General features: G+C 35.4%; 1 protein-coding gene across 8 annotated transcripts in view; it reads right to left on the reverse strand.

Annotated features, from left to right (window-relative positions):
- Window positions 1-423: 423 nt before the first annotated feature.
- The window catches only part of LOC6647296 (verprolin), a 98,201-nt gene continuing 74,171 nt past the window's right edge, over window positions 424-24,453 (reverse strand). Inside the window, exons 1-8 of one of the 8 annotated variants that reach the window (XM_023178411.2) lie at window positions 17,585-18,127; window positions 11,881-11,917; window positions 5,597-5,685; window positions 4,750-4,976; window positions 4,258-4,681; window positions 3,130-4,202; window positions 1,750-2,481; window positions 424-1,688 (exon numbers count right to left, since the gene is read on the reverse strand). In XM_023178411.2, coding sequence (XP_023034179.2) covers window positions 927-1,688; window positions 1,750-2,481; window positions 3,130-4,202; window positions 4,258-4,681; window positions 4,750-4,976; window positions 5,597-5,685; window positions 11,881-11,917; window positions 17,585-17,720 — 3,480 coding nt within the window. In that variant the 5' untranslated portion in view covers window positions 17,721-18,127 and the 3' untranslated portion in view covers window positions 424-926. Of the gene's footprint in view, window positions 1,689-1,749; window positions 2,482-3,129; window positions 4,203-4,257; window positions 4,682-4,749; window positions 4,977-5,596; window positions 5,686-8,561; window positions 8,639-11,880; window positions 11,964-17,584; window positions 18,128-24,453 lie in introns of those variants that run through there. The other 7 variants (XM_023178413.2, XM_047009191.1, XM_023178415.2 and 4 more) reach the window with 7 other exon arrangements.

Here is a 24,453-nt window from a genome sequence, read left to right on the forward strand (position 1 = left end):
ATTCTGGTTGATTTTGTACTGTCTATTTTTGATTTTTGAATTTGGATCTTCACGCGGCACTTGTTGGTTGTGTGTCATGGGTCGATGTTTTGATTATATCTCAATTATGCGGGGGAACCTAGAGTGTAAGCATAAATCCGTTGAGCCATAACTATTAAAAACTTAAGTTAAAAGTGAAATATTCTAAACTTTACATTTGAAATAAGTGCACGTTGTTTAAAGATCTAATAAATTTATAAATATAATCGTTTGATAATAGTTTTATTCGTTTTAATCACTCAACAAACTTGTATTATCGCATACGACTAACCCAAACGTTATCCGATGTTTAAATGATCTTGGTAATTTTAATTATTCCTTTTACCTAATAACAAAATATAAACAATTTTTCGGTTTTTATATTTTTCAAATATATATATGCATAATTTTTTACGATTTTCTGAATGAAATTTTAACAAGAATTACTATCTTAATTTATAGTTTACAGAATTATCAATTAATTAATAATTTAAATGCTACAGTTGAATTGAAATATCGTATATATGTACAAAGAAAATTTCATCGAGTTCTGGAATTGAAATTGAGTATTGTTTGATTTTAGAAATAACATTTGTTTCAATTAGTTTGGTTCACTTTTGGCGGTGGCGGGATTTTAGGATGATTTATGCTTTTGTACTTATATTCACTACGATTTTTCTCTTGGACGGCTCAAATGAATGAAAAAATTTGGAAGTGTAACCATTGTGACTGTCCAAATGAATATAAACTTTCAATGATATACTTATCCCTTGTGAAATCTTGATATGTGTAGCTCTACTACAAAATTTTGAAATATTCGTGATCAGGTATATGTAATTTAGTTCTTTGGACGGCAGCTAATAATTCTCCCTACCATACGCTCATATTCTTTGACAAGGTAAAACTTTCTAAAGGCAGCCATTACCCCAACAACCGCACCATGGAATCTTGCCACCGGTATGCGAACTTATTGATATTTTTCTACGATTCGAGCGCATACTGAAACTGGTTGAGGATTCGCGTGAGGAGGCGAAACTATTTGAATTTCGATCGGATAACGAGGTGACTGTCTCATGATTACTATCCTGATGGGAATGATGGCTATGATGTGGATTCTGGCTAATGAGTAAACTGCTGCCATGGCCATGATGGCTATGGCTGTGATGATGATGATGATGTCCGCCACTTCCATTACCACCACCACCACCACCACTGCTGGCATTACTAATGCGATGCACATTGTGGACGGTCCCTTCGGAGTGGCGTCGCGAACATTTTGTGCGGCTTACAGTGGCCGTCATGGGTACTGGATCGCTGCTCTCCTTCCGATGATGATGATGCTGCTGATGATGTGTGGTACTAGGCGGAGCTGAGACTGACGCTGTCAATTCCGGATGCGGATTCCCAACAGATGTTGCCGCTCCTGCTCCTAGTGTTGTCGGTGGAGTGCCATTGCTGTTGGTGCGCCGACGCGAGGAATGTGGTGAATTTGGTGTGCTATGGCTAATCTGTTTAAAGGCCTTGATGTTGGGATGTGTGAGAAGAGCAGAGCTGAGATCCACACAACTGGCTGTGACAGTGGGTGCAGTGGTCACTGGTGGTGCAACGGATTGATCCTCAGCGCAGACAATGGAGACCCGTCGATTCTTACGCTTGGCTGCCTCGGTCGCCTAAATGGAGCAAAAAGTTAGGAATTTTGGCTAATTTTCTTTCTTTACCTTAGAGACTTACTTCGTTGTCGGGCTCTCCAGAATTCGCCTCCTTTTCAGTAAGGTCCACATCAAGGGATCGTGTCTGCGTCTGCGATGGCGACGAACGGAAAATGGCTCTCTTTGCCGCCGCCGAGGCCAGAGATTTGTACAGGTGACTTTTATTGGGCGAAAGACCCACTGAAGCGGTGGCTGCTCCTGATGTAGGCGGTGGTGGCGGCGGTTCGGTTGGCATGGCTGGTCGACGGGCAGGAGGCAGTGGCGGCGGAGGCTTTGATGGTACATTTGGTTTGGTAGCAATGGGAGGACGTTGACTTGGTGACGTTAGCTGCTGCTGGCTACCTGCAGCTTGATTGAGCTGATCGAATCCCAGGTAAGTGCACTTATCCGGAAACGGCGCCATGGGATCCGGTATATGTGGCGCCGGACTGTCTGTGTGCTCCCGCTCTAGCGAACGGGTGCGCCGCATAAGTTTGGTGGTTTCAGCTGTTGATGTTGCCGATGCCGTGGTGGTGGTGGTGCTGCTGCTGCTGTTGGTTGTGGTGGGTGATATGGTGGGATTTGTGCCGTCTCCATATTGCAAATACAAGTTCATCTCGGACCGATAGGGTTTCTTCATCTTATCCGTGTCTTTATTAGGATCTGGAGATATGAGATTATCGCGCGATTTGCTTTTCTCCAATTGAATGGCCAGTATATCCTCCGATATGGTTTCAATATCGTTCAGTATAGATTCAAGGTTAATAGACTCCGTCTACACAAAATATGAAATATAATTAGTTGAAATAATTTTCTAAATATTTCAGATAATAAAGCAGAGGCGTAAGCTAAGCTAAGGGGTCTAATTTGGATCTAGCTTAGGACTTAAAAATTAATCGAATAAAGCATAAGACAAATGTTACAAACATCGACCACCTAAACATTGAAACATTCATCTCTAGGTCTAGTTTTCTATATCTTTACAACATATGAAGTGTTCTTACATTTTTTCAAAACCAAAAAGAAGAAATTTATATATAAATACATATATGAAATTATGAAAATTTCCACTTTTAAATGAATATAAAAGCTATTTAAAGAATAATATCAAACGAATCCAATTTTGTTTTTTATAGAAGAAATCGGCAGCAGAAATAATAAGTAAATAATCCGATTATTGTCCAATTTATGGCCACTATTTATATTCGAGTCTTTGCAATCATTAGGCGTATTTCAGAAATATTTCAATTACTTTCAGAACTAACAAAGTCTCAGGATATAAGCAATGTCCTAGTTTGGGATACATGAAATACTGAAAAATGTGACAATTTTAATATGAGTCGAAGACATTGAATTGGTGGATTGATCTACCACATTGACTAACGATAATGAGGGGATGATCTGTTCGAAAACTCCCTCTCACCTGAGACCCATTGTCCAGGTCGCTAGCCTTGGATGTTTGCCTGCATCCACGAGCACCAGCCCCCCCTTTGGGACTCGCGGCTCTTGCCGTTGGCCTGCTGGTCATTCGCAGAGGGGACGTGGTGGTCTTCGTTGTATTGGTGGTAGCTGTCATCAATGGCTTGGTCAAGGCCGTGGATGAGATGCAAGTGCTATGGCAACGTTTTTGTGCGGTTGCATAGATGGGCTCCAAATGGGAGCGGGGCGGAGGCAACGGCGATGCTGGCGCTGACGCGGAAGCGGACGCTGCAGCGGAAGCTGCAGCAAGGGCAGCTGTGTAGATGTCAACAACGCTGCCGGGATAGGCTCTAGCCTCAGCAGCACCGCCAACAAGACCCAGGCCGACGGCAGCGGCCGCCACATTGATCACCGCCCGATGGAGGGCGCATTGGGAGGGAGGAGTGGTGTGGTTTTGGTTCGGTTCCTGCCGCTGGCATGAACGCTGGCGGTGCTGATGGGCATGCGAAGAGTGCGCGAGCTGGCAATGCGAAGAACGGTGACGCGGACTTACTTGGTTCTGTCTCTGATAGGGCGAGGCCAGGGCATTGTTCACAAATATGTCCGGCGGGTTGGCACGCAATGGCGGAGGCGGAGAGCCCGGCGGCAGGGCATCGTTTGACTCTTGTCCCTGGTGACCCTCTTGCCCCTGATTGGCCAATTTGGTGTTGAGCTTGAGGCGCGGCTTGATGGGGGCAAAAAAATGCTTCGGACTGTTGAGCGCTTGTTGCGTTGCATTTGTTGTAATGGCCACAGTTTCGATATCTCCGCCAGGCCCCAAACTGTGCAGTGGAAGAGCATTTAAAGCTATTTTGGGCATGGCCTGGTGTGTGGAGGTTGGCACAAATGTGGTCATTGGACCCGTAACCGAACCCGGCGGTGGAGGTGGCGGTGAATGGGATGGCGATGACGTATTTGAGTATTTACGTTGTGTGAAAGGCGACTGAAGGTTATAGTCCCAGCCATTAGTGTGGCGCATCGTTTTCCCCGTTGTGGTGCTGGAGTTGGTCCCCAATTCGGGAGTCGGTGTTAAAACCGCTGCAAGAGACGTATTAAATAATATGGAATTTTTCTCTGCTTGCTTCATATTTACCTGAACACGGTCCACTGCTCATGTGCTGATGCAGGATATTCTCAAAGTATGACAAAGGCGGAACCATGGCCTGCAGATCGTTCAATTGATTTGCCACCAACTCAATGGGAGTGAGCGGTGTCAAGGGACCCATTAAACTGGGCAGTGTGCTTTGTGAGCCATTTAGATCAGGTGTGCAGATCATTAGATGTTGATCCTGCTGTTGGGCCATTTGAAATTCTGGATTGCTCAAGGTCTCCTCGGAGACCACGGACAGATGATCGTAATGTTTGACTGGGGCCTGAGTTTCATCTGCTTTCAGTATGCTTGGCACTTCTGGAGGCAGTGGTGGCTTTATTGGCATACAGGAGCCACCTTCCTGACAGCATTCATCGCTGCAATTGCCATCGTCGGCTCCGCGACAAGTATCACATGAGTCAGAGTCCTGTAAGGACAAACGGATAAATAGTATACTTTTATTTTAAAGGAGTGTTTAGTTATGTTTCGACTCACATCACTGTTAACATCACAACCTCCGCTGCCCCGACCACCGCCACTGCAACGTCGGGCATGACAGCTGCCACTGCCCCCACTTCCTCTGCAGCCGCCGCCACCGAAATCATGTTCGTTCAGCTTGGCTTTGAATCGCTTGTTGAGACGATCGCATTCGTCGCGCAGGGTCCAGATTTCTCGACGCAGTTGCTCATTTTCGCGACGTAAACGTTTAATATCCGATTGGCCTAGAAAATAGAAGGCAATTGTCAATGAAACTCTTTATTATAAATATTTGAATCTAAAACTTTGGCTAGAATCTTCTAGAGCCTCTCTTTTTTCAAATTTTTATTTGAAATTTTATTTTAATTAAGAAGATTTATTAAATGTTCAAGGTCCCCTAAGAAATATGTCTGGCTAAAATATTATTATTATTTTATTTAGACTTGAATTCTGATTCATAATCTTAAGAGCTTATGAATGAATCTAAGAATCGTCTGCGCTGTCAGACCTTTGGTCACCTCAAATCTCATTGTTTACATTCGCTTATCTTGTGTTTTGGCAATGAAAACGTTTCTTCTTTCAAACATATAAAATTATATACGTATATATGTACATATACACACACACATATCCATAAGTTCTTGTTCTATATACATTTAGATTGTACATATATCTATTTGTGTATATCTAAGAGTGAATTTTATATTTTTTATCTCTTGCCACCTTCTAATGTATTTTTAATTGGTTCCTTTTGGTTGTTTCTACCACAAACATTTATTTAACGATTATGGCTTCCAATAATGTTTAAACAAATGATTTTCCTTATGGGTTTTTCGGGTAAGTTAATTACGAAATATGTATTTACCTCTTTCGACTTCGGCATTTATGTTAATGGTACGCAACCTGAGCTCTTCATTTTCGTATATCATGCCACGTGATGACTTTCTGTCCAATCTGTAAGGCCAATTAAAAGTATTAAAGAAATGTCCAAATTCAATTTTTTCATCAAAATGTTTGTTTGCCTTTCACATGTTAGTGGTTGCCAGGGTGAACGGCGACCCATTAACATTTTTTTTTCAATAAATCAATTAGCTATCAAATAGATCCTTTTACTGGAATAGAAAATTCCTATAAACTTTGTGGATCATTCCTCAGTGAATGCTGTAAGTCAACTGAATCCAACATTGGAACATTTTCCTTATGATATTTTGACCAATTGTTGTTAGCACCACAGGCCGTGGCAGACTTTTCAACACTCGCTGAATATAAATAAATAATAATAAAAAAAAGAAAAAACAAAAAAAAAAAAAAAGGCGACGTAGAAAAAATAAATATAAATATTTCACTGATTTTTATGCTTTTGGAAAGATTCCGATTGAGAAGAAAAAATAATCATGAAGGTACAAAACACAAATTCGACGAAGGCAAAGCAATAAATTACAAAAGATATTGCTGAGGCCGTTCCATTCCTATCATATCAATCAAAAGTGTAAGCGGAATGAACTTAAGTTCTTTACCACATCTATTCCGAATTCGATAAAAAAAACCTATATGCAATACAATTTTCTCTGATCTTCATTGTAAACATGTAATGGAAAATATATAAATTTACTTACTACATAAAATTTCCCCAGTAAAGTATTAAAAGTATTTTGTTAAGAGTATTCCTTTTTCATCTATGGGATTGAAAATGTTTGCATGAATTTAATTCGCATCATTATTTGTTGTCTAATCAAATTGGGCCAATTAAAAGATATACTCAAATCCCAAATGATCCATAAAATAGCAAACGCTTGACATGCGAAATTTTTCCACAACTTACTTGGGATCTATTCAAAATTTGTTCTGTTGACACTGCCTTAGCTGCCGCTGCTGCTGCTATCCAGTCTGAGAATTTTTGACAAACTGCCACACGATCTGTTTTGTCTTAAACTCTTAAAATTTGTTGTCTCGACTCTAAGAATGCATATACATAGATACATAGATTTTTATAAATATTTTCGATTCGTCTGGCATATTCTTTGGCCGGGTGTCTCTGTCTTTTGCTTTCGGGTTTTGAATGGAATGCGTAAATCTGCAAAGCATTGCCCCAACATTTCTATACATATTTGACACTAGAGTGTCGTTAGATGGAGGGGCGTCCGACCACGCTTAACACAACAAGTCAACCTGTCATTATTCCAATTTTATGGCACATTCACAAAAAGTTCAAGCATTTGTATTTAAAAAAAAAAATCAAGAGAACTGGAGCTTTTTTTCACTCTTTTTTCGATCTCTTAAAAGTTGTAAGTTTTCAGATCTCTAACATGTAGCATACTTTTTGACGCATGAATAAAAATTGTCAAGGACTAATTATTTCAAGTATAAAAAATCAAAAAGTTATTAAGCTGTTATTCTAATAATATAAGGAAATTATGGAGTTTTTTATTGAACGGGCTTGTTAAACAAGTAGTAAAGTCTGTGGAATAAATATTTTAGAATTAAACATCTTAAATGAGTTTAGAATCGGAACTTTAGGTACATTAATGGCAGTTTACATTCCGAATATTTATACCCTTGTTATATTTAAATTCATATCTAATTTCTAATTTGTTTTTCCTTCTTTAATCTGCTTAAAAAGGCTGCTTCCATTTATATAATTTGCTAACTTAAGGTCAATAAATAAAACCACAAAGCTCTTCTTTCCCCCAATATATTTTGATCTCCATAGGAGAGTGGAGTTTTTACTTCAAACTTTCAAACAAAATGTTTTGTATTAAACAAACAGATTGCCAAAACAACAAGAATCATCATATCCTTTTCAATAAACAGTATTAGCAAAGCCTTTATTGCTAAGGGATAAATGCGATTTGCTTGAATCTTCAGTCTTTATTTTGGCGTCTTTATATTGTCAGGAGTACGACAAAACTAATTGTATTACTGGGTACCTAAATGGTTTGAGCTTTGTAAGCTAAAACTATTGGAAAATAAGTACAATGAATCCGATCTTATTTCACTTAAATCTTATCTTATATATTTACCAACAAAATGTTAACCTTTATAATAAATGAATCAATAAATTTGTAAGCCAATTGATATCATTTAAAGAAATGCAGTTTCAGTTATAATTAGGAGGTCATTGAACTTTGACTTCCTCTTATTTTTGGCGACTTAAACAAAAGATGGAATGTTATTTCAATAAATTATTGCTGTTATGCAGCCCTAGTTTTTAGTATTCTATTTTCGATGTTCTCAATATACACAAAAATCAGCGTCAGCACGTTTTCTGCTGTCGAACATAAACACAAACACATATGTGTGTCTATGTAGCCCAAAAAAAAAAAAAGAAAAGCGAATCGATAATTATATGATCGATAGGAGAAACAAAGAAAATGGAGGAAAATGTTAGTTTTTGGCAGTTTTATTTTAATGATGTCGAGAGATTCGCACGGTTCAACTCAGAGTGGGAGGGGAAACTTGTGCGTTCAGAGTTTCAATTTGGTTGAAAAGTAGTGTAAACATTTGCCAAAAAAAATAATATTACAATGTAAAAATCAACGTCAAATCGACTACAATGAATGTACACAACTCGCTGTATGATAAACAATAATAATTAAACTATTTTTAGAATCACTTTTTGAGTTGCGTTGTTTATTTAACGATCACTAAAGTGTATGGATATTTGAAATTTTAATGACTTTTCATATTTATCGATAGCAAGACCCAAATGAGAAGCAAATGTTCGTGGCCAAAAATACACAAGTGACTGAGGAAACTGGTGAAAATTTTGGGAAAAACCTAACAAACATTTCTAATCAAAGTAAAGAACAAGAATTTATCATTTCGCTTACTTGGCGGACTTTTCGGAACGTTTGTTGCTCTTGCGACTTCTTTCATATTGAGTTCGTGTTTGTTTTGCACCTTTCATTTAGTTCGTTTTTAATTATTTATTTTCAAAACACTTTGATTTTTCTTATTTATATATCTGAAAGCATCATTTTAATGACTTTTTTATCTATACAAATTTCACAATAGGATTTTTATTCTTTTGTTTTAAAAAATTTCTATATGTTTTTCTTTTTTTGTATGACGAACAATGCGACAATGTTGAAAAATTAGCTAACATATGAATATTTCACCGCAACAACGTCTACCGCACGATTCGACTATAAAGCGAAAACTGACAGTTGGGCGAGATCAGTTTTGGCTAAAAAAAAAAAATCAAACGACTAGAACAACAACAGTTCAAAACGAACGCCAACGACTGGCATTGAATGCCATCGCCAAGAGCAACAAGCTTTGTCTATGACGATGACGATGGCCCGCCACTGGCCACTGGCCACTGCCCCACTGGCTCACCGGGTTCAGTTCAATTTTTATTAAAAGAAAGAAGAAAAAAAATGAAAATGTTTCATAAAGCAAAACGCGGCAGCAGCCAAATTTTTGAAGGGGGCACTACAGACACACAAAATAACAACAAATCATCTACTCGTCCCGTTCTCAATGAAATCTACGCCACGCTGTGTTAAGAATTTCGTTTATAGGATTAACAACAGCAGCGACGACCGCTCGGCAAACAAATCGCATAAAAGAGAGTTGGCTTACTTGATTTCATTTAAATACCAAAATACCCTACTATTTCAATACAAAGAGATAGTAAACATCTATAAAAGATTCAGTTATGTCCATTAGAAAGCTAATTGAACCATTTTTAGAAAGTTCAAAGGAACTTTCCATTGAGTGCTATTGCAAAACTTGAAAGCTGTCACCAAAACATGGAATCCCTATACATTTTCTCTTAAATATAAATATTCCCAAACATGTCCAAAAGTTTTTGAATTTACAAATTTTTAAAATGGTAAGAAAATAACTTATTTCCGCCATAAAAATTTAAAGAAGTTAAGTAAAAGAATTGAGTTTTAATACCCTACGTTTCTATAGACTCTTTCAAGTATAGAGCATATTATAAAAGAGATTTAGCATTGGAAAAACAATTTTTTTTTTTTGACGTACTCAGTGTATCACAAACGAAATAACAAAAAAAACTTTGCCTTTTTGCTAGCACGATTGCCAAGGAGTGGGTTGGGGTATACCATGTGAATAAGATTAAATAAAAACTCAAAATGAAAATGACCATTCGAATAGAAAAAAGAAATTCTTTGGTTTTTTTTAATAAACCAATTAAGTTTTTTGACAGATATTAATAATATAAATAAATTGAAAGTGCTTACACAATTAATTATACAGTTAATTATGCAAAATTTTATTTTTTTTATTTTATTTACTTGCTAAAATATTTATTTGTTTAAAGCATTTTGTTTTTTTTTTTTTTGGTTTGTCGGCTTACATAGAAAATAAATTAAACTTAATCAAGGTTTTAATCGCATTCAATGATTGGTCTAGTTGATATTCGTTACCAAACAACCAAAGGGCAAAATGAAAAAAAAAGAAAAGGCAATATTGCTACAGCAAAATTTAATTTATTTTAACAATAAACATCAGAAGATAATGTTGATGTAAATTAACAATAACCGCATTTTCAATTAAATTAACATTCAAGCTACTCAGATGACAAATTCAATCAAATTATTTGCTGTTAATTCAAATTCTTTAAACAAAATTCCAAAAATCATTTTTTTACATTTTTGGGCTACGACTTTGTTATACTTATTAGATTCGTTAGATTCCTAGATTGCTTTGGCTCCTTTTTGAGTTCCTTAATGCTGACTTAATAAGATTTGAAATGTTTTCACGTGCCGGAGAGATCAGATCTTGGTAATGAGTGTCTATATTTTAAAGGCAATAAATAGTATCTTATTGTAATCGACGGGGAACTCCAACCAATATTATTTGTAGTCCAGGAAAAATAACAAATTTAAATCAATTAGTGGCGTAAAACGCAATCAAGTTAAAGGTTAAAAAAATTGATACACAATGTAGATTGTATTGTCAATCTCAATGGTACTGTAGATTCGAATACATAAGCTTATATACAAAAATAGTTAAAACCTATACAACATTCACAACATTTACTTTCCTTGCACGAGAAGTTTTGACAAACTATTTCCAAAAGTGAATACACTCTTTTGCCTGCTGAGTATTGCGTGAGAATATATATATTATATCTATTTGAAATGTGTCATGGCACTGGCAATGGCCGTCTACATATTTATATATACATATATATTAAATAGAAGCTTTTTAGCACCTACATTTTGGATACACATACATATATGTATAGGCAAAATAAAATTATTTTCTCCTTAGCCAGCCTATTGTGTGTTAGAGAGACTTGCTATAAATATTAACACTTGTTAGCTTGGTTACTTTGCCTTTGATATGTAAAGTTCATGGGTTGCCTATTCGGTATAATAAATAATAAAATAATTTTCAATATGAATAATGTGTGAATGTGTTTTGTTGGTATTTCATATTATTTAGCAGCCAATTAAAAATTAGCCAGAGGTTATGCCAACCAATTAATATTAAGCAGAGCGTTAAAGAAATGTATGTGGAACTGCAGATAGTGTGATATTTTTTCTTTCCTGGTGTTTTCTGGTGCCAACTCGTGCCAATTTCTCTCTGTTCTTGGCTATCAAAGCTAATCGCCGCTGTCATTCTATGGAACAGCATCTATTGTTTATTTTGACATAAATTTGACGTGGACAGTTTAATCTTTGGCGATGATATTTTGAATTTTTTTTTGAACGAAAAGGATTTCTCATATGTTGTTTCAACTGAGCACTAGAAGACTTTGAGGCATTTCCTTTGGATGTCGATTGCCAAAATGCCAGACGATAAAAGGTAAAATGAGTTCATCAAATTATTACATACGGGTCAATTTATTTATGTATATTTGGCTTCCAGAAGACCATCTATATCTTAAATCTTGATATAAATACAGCGCCATCTATTGTTGATAATAAAGGCAACTTTTTCGAAAAGAAAATATTGAAAATATTTGAGTTCTTAAAGCTCTCAGCTCAAACAATGAAACCAAAAGTTAAAGCTTTTTCAGATCAGAACAGCAAAGATCAGTTCCTTATAATTGGTATAAGAGAAAACAAAAGTTTCTCTGCTTAATTTATAGCTTAAAAATATATTAAAATATAGACTTAACTATAATAGAATAAATATATCTTATATTGGTTTACGATTGTATAAAGTTACCTGCTATTTAGCTTATAGTGTGCATGACGTCTTCGTTCTCGTAGCATAGTCGTGCATTAGTTTTCCGCATGTGAAAGAAAAACCAACAAAACAAAAAACAAAAGACACAATAAAAACACAAAAAAAAAATCATACACAAACACACACACAAACCAATACAAATATAAATAAAATAAGAAAAATGGAAAACCAAAAAAGTTGTAAAAAACAAAACAAATAAAAGAAAACAACAAAATGAAAATGAGAGAATTGGAAAATTATTTTGTTGTCTTTAAACATTTTGTTTTTGCTTTTCTTTTCATCAATTTACATTTTCTCAAAGTTTTCGTTTCTTATTTCATTTTTTTTGTGTGTTTTGTTTACAAATAATTGGACGAGCGTGTTTATTTAGACAAAACCAAAGTGTGTAAGCGCATTGCATTCCATCGCATTGTCTGGGGCAAACTGCAGGGAAGGGTATTCACATGACTGCATTTTATTGGAAGGATAATGCCTAGTTTAAAATCTTGATGTTCAATGACACATTATTCAAGCAACCAAACCGCATTTTTACGACGCCATCTGTCTGGATTCCGCTGGTTGTTAAACCATGCGCCGACAGCGCCCAGATGTATTCTATACACGCACCACCTTCACCGCTCCTCCCCCAGCCACACCCACGACAATAGGCCAGACTTAGGTCCTAAGATTGCTACACAGGAGCGGAGTTCAATGTGACAGCAGAGTGACATTCGCTCACCGTCTAATGGCAGATTTAAATTATGAACAAATGTTCATTTTTTGATCAGTCTGATCATTTGGCACGAAAGTAAGATGGCAATATTTCTTGCACTTTATATAAAAGCACATTCAAGAGTGTTGATCTAGTTAGATGAGTCCCTCACATTTTCGTGGGCCGCTCCTGCATGTTAGTATGTATTTTATTCAAAAGGGTAAAAGCTTTATCTGGCAAAGGCAATTGATTTATCGATTAAGTTGTCAAGTACACATTGTCATCCTTCATTAATATTTACATGTGTTACAATTCAACGTTGTCGCTACTTCAATGGGTCCCATCCCCATGGTTTTCCCACCTACCACCCCTCCCATAAGATTTCTTTTCTTAACACTCCTCGTGTGTGTGTGTGTCTGTGTATGCGTGTGTGTGTTTGTAGCATTGAAAAATAAGTTTGCAAGAATTTGTCTTTCTTTTCTTTTTTTATTGAAAAGGATTTTCTTATTCATGATTATGTAACTGGCTCATGCACACACACACACACACAGATTTGTAGGCACAATGTGTATGCATAATCAAATATGCCAACTTTTATTATTGTTGTTGTTATTTGTGTTAATTTATTGCCAAACATTCTTTGCTAAAGTTTAGTGTAAAAGATCTTTTGTATGAAAATTTTTAAGAAATATCAACAAAATGTTTTACAAAAACTTGAAAAATTTTCGGTTTACTTTAAGCAAATTTTGAGTCTTCTTTATAATAAATGTCCGTCTTATTCTTAGATTATTATGAAAATCTAATTATATTTCGCTTAAGGATAAGATATTTGATTGCTTCTTGAATTGTTGAAGATGTGGAAAAATTTACTGCGTTATTTCATAAATCAATTTTAATAGATGCAGCATAGAATTTAGAAATATTTATTCTTAAATTTCTATGGCCCGCACACACAAAGAACTTTTTCTATTATTTGTTATAAACAAATCATATTAAAAATTCCCATGTTTTTAAATTCGTATAATTATAAATAAACTTACTCAGAATCGTAATAAGAACTCATAAATATTTACAAAATAAGCGAATTTTTAATGAATCGACTGTGATAACTGACAATGAACAATTAACACGGTCCTCACATAAAGAAGATGGTTTAATTTGTTGGTGGACAGAAACACTTGCACGACAAAACCACAATATTTATTTTTAATGAGTGGCTTGTTTTAACAAAAATATATATTCATATATATGTATAAAATATCTGAACAGTGTGGTTGAATGTACTGGATGATACTCCTCTGCACGACACACGACACAGAAATCGAGGAGACAAACGAGTGTGAGGTCGACGGATCAGTTACGGGTACGTTGTGGCCCGGCAGGCACGCGACTGGGAACTGCAACCACTTCGCCTTAGTTTTTGAGTTGTATTCTGCGTTTTCGTGTTAAATATTTGCGTACACACAAATTTATTTGTTGCTTTTTTGTTTTGGTTTTTTTGGTTTTCGGTTTTTCGTGTATTCGAATGTGTGTTAAGCACAACCAGCAGTGGGCCAAAAGGGAGCAGAGCAGAAACCAGCAGCTGGTAGCAGGGTATACACTATACCAGCCAGACAGAGCTAAGTTACGGCCGTGCCAATAAACTGCCAGAATGTGCGTGAGCCACATACAGTCTAGGCCACAAATCTTCCACAACAAAGAGAAATTTTCCATGTTTCCAACTGAAAGTTATTAAATCACAACTAGTTATATGGAGAAATATGGAAAATTATGTATGCAAACTGCCACATGAAATTGCCCAAATAAATAGTTGGTTAATTTATTGCAATAATAATATTAATATCTCATGTTGATATTTGAATATCTGTTTGGGAATATTATCGTATCTATGCAATATATACTTGTAGTCGGGCCACAATGCATTTCAGTTAGTTGTTCATCTTTCTTTGTAGCATAGTCTTAAGAAATATATAATATAGAATATAACTCTACTGCGAAACTTTGTTTTGGACTTATTGGAGTGGGTTCTCTCTCATTCTAATATCTTATACATACATTGAGCATTTTGAGGAAGTAAAAGATTCGAACCAAAAACATATAATTCTTATATGAACATGTTCATAGTTTTATGGAGCTCATTGTATCTATGACTAGACAACTCTCAAAAATATTGAGAGAACAAAAAAAACACAAAAAACTTAGAGAGAACATGACAACATGCGTGAGCTAAAGGCAACAAATAAACCGAAAACAAATCTGGGGTGGGTGGAGAGGAGAAACCAGAGAATGCACAACCAACTCAAACTCGAACAAATAAGCAAAACGCAGCAAAGTTTTCTGTTTTCCGTCTATTTTCTTCCTCCGGAATATTCCCCCGTTTCCGTCCGTCTATCCAATGGCCAGCTATACGGCCATCCGCCTATTGCCCATCGCCTGTTGCAGTTTATGTTTCTATTATGGGGGCCAGGCCTCGTCTGGCCGACTAGTCAGTCAGTTGTAATAATGTTTTTTCCTTTTTTTTTTTTTTTTTGGCTACCACTGGCTGAATTTATGTGAAAAAAATCTTTTCATAAACAGTCATAATGTAAAAGTTTTCCCTTTCTTCTATTCGTTATTTTTCTTTATTATTTCTTTGACGTGGCTGCACAGCAGACTGCAGCAGTTAAAGTTCGCATTTAATGGCCAACATATGACTTTTATGTGTCATTTTGTTTTGGGACACACTTCTAGAAAGGTGTGGCAAAAGGGTGAAAGAAAGAGAAAGTCTTTTCTTAGAAATGGCCATTAATTTGATTGTTGGACTAGCTTATAGATTAAAAATAAATAAATACTCCAAATGGGAGCTAATAAAATTTGTTTTCATATCGGCTACATGTGAAAACAAAAATTCAACAGAGGAATTTACGCTGCATATTTATACTCTATCTGTAGGATACTATGAAATTTATAAAATGTTTGGTTTGCTCAAAAATGAGCTAATCAATACGACTTTCATCTAACCATTCAAATTAGAGGAACAAGCGAAAATAAACTGCTATCTCCTTGAGTTGAAAATTCCTTAAAAATAAAGGGTATCAAAACTTCGTTTTGGCCCAGTTCCTTTTTGTTTTTTTCACATTTCAATTAACATAAAAATATTTGAAATAATTCGTCCATAATAAAAAAAGAAACAAAGTGAGAAATTTCCACACTTTTCATTTAATTTATTTTAATGCATTTAGAAATTCCCACTAAATTAGATAATTTTTCCACAATTTAGACTAGCAATTTAGTGGGTCAAATGAGCGAAGGTGAGTGAAGTGAACCAAATGTTCTATTTAAAGCCGTCGCAGCAAGTTTGAGTCAGTTGTAACAAAATACATGGTAAACAATAAATTTAAAATTAAAATTGCCATATGCCAGCAATTTGCCCAAATAAGATTTATACGGCAAGAACAAACTGTTTTTTTTTTTTCTGCTTTATTGTTGTAAATTGTTTCCAAAATACAAACAATGCGTCACAAATACACACACACACATGAGAGAGCATTCCGGCTGGGCTAATTGAAGTAAGGCGATTTTTGCAAATGATCTACAAAACGATCAAGGTAACGGAAGCGAAACCAATTTAATTATCCTACAAAAAGATTTAACAATCTATAGCGGAATCGTTAAAACAATAACAAGCAACCAACAGGAAAATGGCAAAAATTTTCTTCCATTTTACCCAGTTGTGATGTTGTTGTTGTTTTTGTTGTTATTGTTTTCGAATACTGTTCGCTAAAGTCTGTTCGATTCAGTTCAGTGAGCTTCTGCCAGTGAATAATATCAAAATAATTTTCAAACGTTTTTACCCCCCATTATTTTTGTCTGATTTTAATTTCATACGCTGCTAATTGCATTGAACGAAAAATTATGAATATGTTTTTAATCATAATTGAATATGTTCCAGGAGCGGTTAACGAAAGCTGGTTGATGGTCTTTAAAAAGACACGGTCTGAAGGGAAACTACAACTCATTTTAAAGAGAAGGTTTTAGTTAGTTCAGTTTAAAGAGAAGGTATTAGTTAGAACAGCTCAGATGAAATATCTAGTATGCTTTTACTTCTAGTGCTTTTCGAATATGCAAGAATATCAGAAAAGTTTTTAGTTTCAAATATTTTAAAGAGTTCAGAAGAAATATTTATAAGAAATTGAAATCTCTTTTTCTACCCCATTAATACTTTTTATTTATATCCTCAATTCTTTTAGTTAAGATGTATGTACATAGTCGTGGCCCAAATAGTTACTAACCCGGACCTGACTTTAAATAATGTGTTGTCCAATTAAATTTTGTGGTTTTATTTTGTTTTATGTTTGGTTTTTTTTTCGATTTTTTGTGACTGGGGTTCCCATAAATACAATCAATTTTCGTTTTTGAAGCGAAAGACAAATTGTCTTGGTTTTTTGGGTTTTATGGAATTGAAAACAATTTTGGCATTTGCCTGATTATTAAACGTAATAAATTTATTGAAAAATTGCCTCGTTGAGCAGGAAAAATCCATTTAAAGAAACAACACACACAAGAGGCAAAACAATTTCAAGTACATTTTATGCAAATAATTGAAATTACGAAATGCTTTTAAATGAAAAATAAAAATGTACGCCAAATAATTTGTAAATTTTTGCATTTAGAGTAGTAGACGAAATGCAATAGAAATGCGCTTACAAACATTCTGTAGAAAGTTAGAAAGAACTAAATTAACACGCTCGTTTAAGTCACGCTAACTAAATTGAACCCGGAGACCAGTCAGCCGCAAGAGTAACTTGCTTTTGCATGGATTCCAGGGTTAATATACACACAAACATACAATCTTATATACATATGTATGCATTAGGGCGGATCTTAATTGCAGCTTGAAAGTAGTTGAAAGTTATCCAGCAGATGACAAATAAAAGCCGCCCCAATGCAGACATATACTCACACAGCATTCAATAGTCTAATAGATGTTTATATCACCTGAATGCAACCTACTTGTTTTTGTCGGTGATGAGCTTTGCGTTGATTTCCTCTGATGGCCTCCGTCACTGTTGTCGTCACCGTTGCCACTGCCGCTGGGGCGTCCGCTAATTAAATTGTCATCCAAAGAAATGCCGTCGAGCCAATGCATGACATTATTTTACACCAGATTTATCCATAACCCAAAAAATATATCCAAATAATTGATTATATGCCATCACCTGGTTTGACACTTCATTTTCTCGATGCTTTTGAGTCAGCAACAAGTATGATGAAATGATTTTGACTTTTCACCATTTAGTTGCTGTTTGCTTTGTTTTGTGGTAATTTTCTTTATCTCTCTCTTCACTTCACGACTGGCGACATTAAAAAAAAGAAACAAAACGAAAGAAAAACAAAAGCATGCGCCGTGTGTGACGCAATTAGCACAATGCACTTTTAACACCAGTTGGCTTAGTTAGAGATGCGTGCGTGACTTGCGATTAATCACTGGAGACTGATACACAAACGGGTTATTGATCACTTAGTAAGTCGTACGAGATTTGATTTACCGTTACAGATACGCCAAACCTATAAGCATAACATGTGCACAAAAAGATAGGAAAATTTCCTTTTTAAGGGTCCTTGTAACCCATTGAAGTAGCTTTTTAAATTAAATAACTTTAGATTAATCTCTTGCTAAAGATATATCTAGCTGCAATCACTTTGGTTGGACTCCGACTAATTCGTTTCACTTTATGCACTTTCTATTGATCGAAGGTTATAAGTTTTCACATTTTTGCTTGACTTTGACACTTTTTGGTGATAAACTGAAAATGAAAATGAAGAAATTTACATTCGCATTTCAATAATTCCAATTGATTTGCTTCTATTTTCTTTTGCTTCTCAACATATTTTTGTTTTTGTTGTCGACGCCTTACGCTTCTGAATGAGACTGAAAGCGGACGCTGACACTGCCCGTTAGCTGTTAGCTGTTGTTAGTCGTTGTCCCATTGCCCGCCCGTTCAGGGGGCATTTTCCAATCGTTTCGCACATTATTTTGTTTCCATTGTGTGTTCGATATTTGTGTTTTCTTGTACTTTTTTTCCCTCTGTGCATACAATTATATACATATGTACATATATGTATATGTGTAGGTACATGTGTATTGCTTCAATTTATTGTAGGTACTCTTTCCGTGTGGTGTGTGTTTGTTGGTTGTCTGCATTTGTGTGTGCCATTGTATAGGTATGTTTATTTTATACTAGACAGAACCAACTGTCTGATTAGACTTTCTTATAGGTGGCAATAGGACTGTTGTGTTTCATTTCATTTCATTTGCTGGATCTGGTCAATTTCCCTAATAGACTGAAACATAAACACACACATTAACACCCACACCCACACAAACATACGCAAATCGACGTAATACCTGAACAATACGTAATTGATATGTGTGTGAGCTCATCAATTGTTTGCCCTTCGTCTTAACATTTGTTTTTTCTATTCTTTGCTTTTGATTATTAGCAAATCAAATAAATTATTTGGTTTATTTATAGTTAATACACGCTTGCAACAATTTAATTTTAATAAGTTCATCTACCCAAAGATCATAAATCATTAAAATTGAAGAACTTTAATGAACAACATTCCTCTGGTCTTACTTTTCAACCCCCCCTGCATCATTTCAGTCGCCTTTGCAGTTGAAAATCTGTCAAATAAATATTTCGGCAATTTCCCAACTGTCAAGTCTAATTATATACCAACTTATATATCACTTTGGTGCTTCCAGTTGTTTCCCATTGGCCTTTTTTGTTCGAAGACTACTTTAATATCTTCATTGGCATTTCCTCAAAATGGAATTGTTTATTTATTTGAGAAGCGTGTGTAATTAATTTGAAGAAAAAACACCTGATTAAACAATTTCAATAGAATATATTTTCAGATTTGCAAGTAAATGGCAATGGATCTATGTTTTGTTGATCTCATGCGAATTATAGCCTTACTTCTAATTGCAAATGAAAAAAATAAAATAATGCTTAAAAGATTTGCAAGATCTCTAATCGTTCCTCAAATCTACAACTTGAAAAAACTGAACTTATGTTTAGTATAAAAATAAGATCATTTTTTTATAAATTTGCAAATTATATTACAAAAATCTACAAAATTAATCCAGACGTTGAAGTTTTTGTTATATTAAAATATTCAACAGATTGGGTTTTCCATATATTTTACACCACTGTGGCACTTTAATGGCCAATAACTTGTCAATAAATCAGTCACTCTGCCACCCGCCAATTTTGTTTTAAGTTTCTTTGACCAGCTCGGTAACTTAAAACCAAATGTTAATAAAAATGTATACTTAAAATAGGCTAAAAGCATTTTGAAAATAATTTCGTTTCAGAATTAAGATTTTTAATTATTTGAAAGCAATTGATTTATGGCAAAACACAGAACGCTATACACACACACACACACAGAGAGAAACATAGACATTGACTAGTGGAATGCATTTTTAGTATATATTGAATATATATATATACATAATAAGATTTTGCTTGGTATGCCATCGGCGTCAATTCTATGGATTGCACTTTTCGACTAGATGATGGGAAGTTGGTGGGTCGGAGAGGAGGGGGACGGGCGGGAAAGTTGAAAATTGATTAACGTCGCTTCATACAAAATATTTATTTTGGCTAACTTTGCTTATTTACATTTCAATCAGAAAACAATTTCACTTCCGCGTCGTCTCCGAACCGTTTCGTTCTGATCGCGCCACCACGCGGCGTATGAGTAATATATAGGATTATATGTTGGTATGTGTGGAGAGAGTTATTTTTTCGGAACGCGTCCGTTGCCAATGAAAGACCGACTTATTCTGTAGTCTACGCTGCATTTACATTGAACTGACTGTTTGTTGCTGCTGCTGCTGCAACAAATACAACAACAACAACAACAGCTGTCTTCCAGCCAGTTGCCACTGTCTTTGCACCCTTTCCCCTTCTTACCACATCTCTTTCTACTCTTCTATTCGCTCCTCCTCTGCCTCACATGTGTATGTGTGTCTGTGTGTGGGTGTGCGTAGGCTGTTGTAAGTGCCACCAGACAGAGAGGGGGAGAGACCAAGGGGCAATTCTCTTGCCTCCTTGCCTCTTAAATGCTGGAAAATTAAAAGAATCAAAGGCAACGGCAGAGAGCAAAATTAAGTATTTAGTTGTATACTATCCGTATCCGTAGTATCTATGTATGTAGACATACATTCTGGCTTGCATTTTTTAGTTAATCGAATGAAGCCGGGCATGGGGGGCGTGTGGGCATGGCAGCCAGAGTAGGCAGACAATGAATGCAAGAGTACGCCCAGCTCCATGTGGCTAAAGGTTGACTTTGCATTAGGGTGGCACGGCACAGTCATTTATCGAGCTTAACAAGACAAAATCTTCTGTTAATGAAATGAATAATGAATTGAATGTCCTCAAAATTTGATCGATCTAATTGATAAGTTGTTTACCAAAAATGTATTTCTATTGCAATCAATCTATAGGCTTCAATTACTACATGGATTGTAGCGTGAAATAAGGTTCACTCTACTTCCAATATGTTAACCAAGTAAACGTCTCAGACTCTAGAGCATGTGTGCATGTGTGTGTGTGTTCTTATGTCAAAGCTGTTTGGAAAAAAATAAAATAAAATGGGTAAGAGTCTCATTCGCTATAGCGAGATAAAATGCATTGTTTCAGGCATCAAGAAAATAAGGAAAATACTTTTCTCTCAGCGACAAAAAAAAAAACAAAAAGGAAATAATAAGAAATATTAAAGGGTGGCAAATGATGTAACGGAAATTGCTCTTAGGGTTGCCAAACCAATAAAATGACATCTATGAGAAATCTTTTAATAGATAAGATTAACTAATTAAAGCTGACAATTCAAAATATTGTATTTGTTGGCGCAGCTAAAAAGCAATATTAAAATACACTCTTATACCTAAAATTGGGTGGCAACTCTGGTTGCTAGTTTGTCTCCTTGGCCTCGTTTTTGTTGTAAAGAAAACTTAAATTGCCGTTTGTGCAATTAGCTTATTGCAAATCAGTCTGTATGCATCTTATTTTGAGCCAAGAATGACAACTTATAACAACACACACACAAACAAACAGAAAGTGAGAAAATACGGCCAGGGGAATAAATATGTAGATAGATTGGAAGTGAAATAAATTCTTAAATGCGAATGCTTTAAAAATGTCGACAGCTGGCTATGAAGAACGAAAATAGGCATTAAACTGCATTTATTTAAATTTCTTGTTGATATCAACGAAGAGCAAACACACACAAATGCATATAAAACTAAGATACAGAAACACACACAAACATCGCCGACTACAAACAACGATGCGAACGACGACGTCGACGCCCACTTGCAATTTATTTATTGTTGTAACCTTTGACGCTGGAATGGAATTAGGAATGGGCATCGTTTTCTTACGCCACGTGGATTATTTATGATATTACGTATACGCAGTCTGTGCACTCAAAGCACACAAATAAAGGAAATGCAATTGAATTTTCTTTCGAAAGGACATTTTTCATGCAACTTTAATTTGAAATGTTTTCCAAAATTTTTGTATTATTGTTTCTAGTACTACACACAGAAATTTACTAATACAAAAGTTGGCCGAAATCAATTTTCACCCCGCCTCCAACGTTTCGATGGAACCAATGAAATATAAGTTCTCTTACCTGTTGGTGCTTTGAAAATGTAATAAAAATGAAAGGCAACAAGTGCACTCATTGATTAACCCCTTGCCCTTTGTGGAGCACCATCTCTCCTGCATGCATCCTGCTCCTGCGTGCTTCAAGCCCCTTAAAGGTAAAGAAATACAAAATAAAAGTTGGCAAATTACCTTTGCGTTTTGATATCAAGTGTATTGAAAGGGTTGCATAGGAGCCACTTGGCACAGTTTTGATTATTTTTGATTAGTTGGCATTAAGCATAATGGAAAAGTGCAGAAAATTGAAATGAATATATATGTGCATGCTTAACATAATTGAAAAATTATTGTTGTTAGATATATTATTACTATTTTAGAAGCGTGACTATTGAAAACTCCACACAGTTACGATTTAATATGTAGACTAACTATTTAAAGTGCTTACTAATCAGTAGCCTAAATCAGTTCCCGAAATCATTCTTAGAACAGCAATAATCAATGTTTTAGATTTCTTCTTAATTAATAAACTTCATACAAATATGTGATTTGTGAAGGTGAAACTATTGAGAATCCTGAAATTGTTGAATTTTTGCTAAAAAAGAAAAAAAGTCATACAAATAAAAGGTGGAAATGTTCAGCAAAGATGTAGCGTTAAAACTGCAAAACACGTTTAGGATTGCTTCAGAATAATTGCTAAAATATAATTTATTCAAATTGTTCACTTTGTTTGATTTACCCTGTGTATTTTTTTTTTTATTTTACTTTCTATTTTATGACTTCTTCAGCCCATCAGTGCAGGCCAGAAATACATACATATACCGTACCCAATAACTTTAAAACCCAATTAATCATTAATTGTTATAGCCATTTAAATTTAACGCATCATTAACATTGACAGACAAAACAACAGAACGCAAACCGAAAACCGTATCAAGCAGCAAGAGGCGAGGGAAAAGCTTCAACCGCCCACCAGGAAATTATGGTAAACAAAAGCTTTTTGGGCAAAGCTTTTAAAAATAGGCAAAAGAGAAATTAAGAGAAAGATTGAAATAAATTTCATTGTTGGTGAAACAATTTTTCGGAATTTGCTCTTTGTATCAAACAAATTGTTGCCGTCTCTTGGGCGTAAGTTTTTCAAATGTGCGTTGTGATTCTTGAAATGAAATTTAATTAAATAAGCAACCCAAAAAAGAAAAAAAGGCGTTTGGCGAATCAATATGAAATTTCAAAATTGATAAGAAATAAATGCCAGAAGGTCAGGGTCAGCAAAATGAGAGAGAAAAAGATGTCAAACGGAGGATGTGCCCTTAAATTTATAGCATACTTTTTGGGGCTCACATGTGTATGGAGGAAGTTACAATATATGAAAGATTCTTTTAATTTCAAATTAGTTTAGTTTCACTTTCACTTGCACATGCTGCGACTGCTGGAGACTCGTTGCGTAGTTTCAGAGTTGAGAGCGGGGATTGTGTATGGGGGATACATTTGCCAGTTGGAGCTGACAAGTGTCTTGAATAATTTATGACCTGAACCCATTTTGAGAATCCATCCAAGCAGCTGCTATCTGGCATTAATTTTAATTTCTTAAGGGACCCCTCTCGACCAAACAATCTTCGACAACAATTTTTCTTTACAATTTTGCTTGCAAAAATGAATTGACAATGTTGTGTGAGTAACATTATTATTATTATTATTATTTTTATTGTTATTATTAGTGTCTGTCGTGAGACTTGGTCGTTGTATTTTTTCTTTAAACCCTCCTTGTGTTTGGGGTGCGCATTCGTGCGTGCATTTTCTGCTCCCTTCTAGTGTTTTCTCCTTTTATTTAAGAATCAATTGATTCACCACTTGTCGGTGGCTTATTGTTTGTGAATTGAAAATGAAATTTAAGTGTTAGCAAAGAGGGAGAAATGAAATCCAAACAAAAAGCATCGGAACCAACAAGTGGCAAATGACAATCGAATCTGGCAATCAAAGAAACATATCGAAATACAAGTGGGGAGAAATAAGAACAAAATTTCATACATATTTTGAAATTCTCCTTAAAACGCCAGTTTCAGTTCTCATGGCCAATCATCCTTAAGTCCAAGTCTTAAATATCAATGCTAGAACTGAACTTAATCATGGCCAATTATCATCCTAATCCATACACTACAAAGAAGAATTATTGTTAAGGTTTCTCACAGATGATTTCAAGCGAAA

Source organism: Drosophila willistoni, chromosome 3R (genome assembly GCF_018902025.1).
Source record: "Drosophila willistoni isolate 14030-0811.24 chromosome 3R, UCI_dwil_1.1, whole genome shotgun sequence".
NCBI lineage: Eukaryota > Metazoa > Arthropoda > Insecta > Diptera > Drosophilidae > Drosophila > Drosophila willistoni.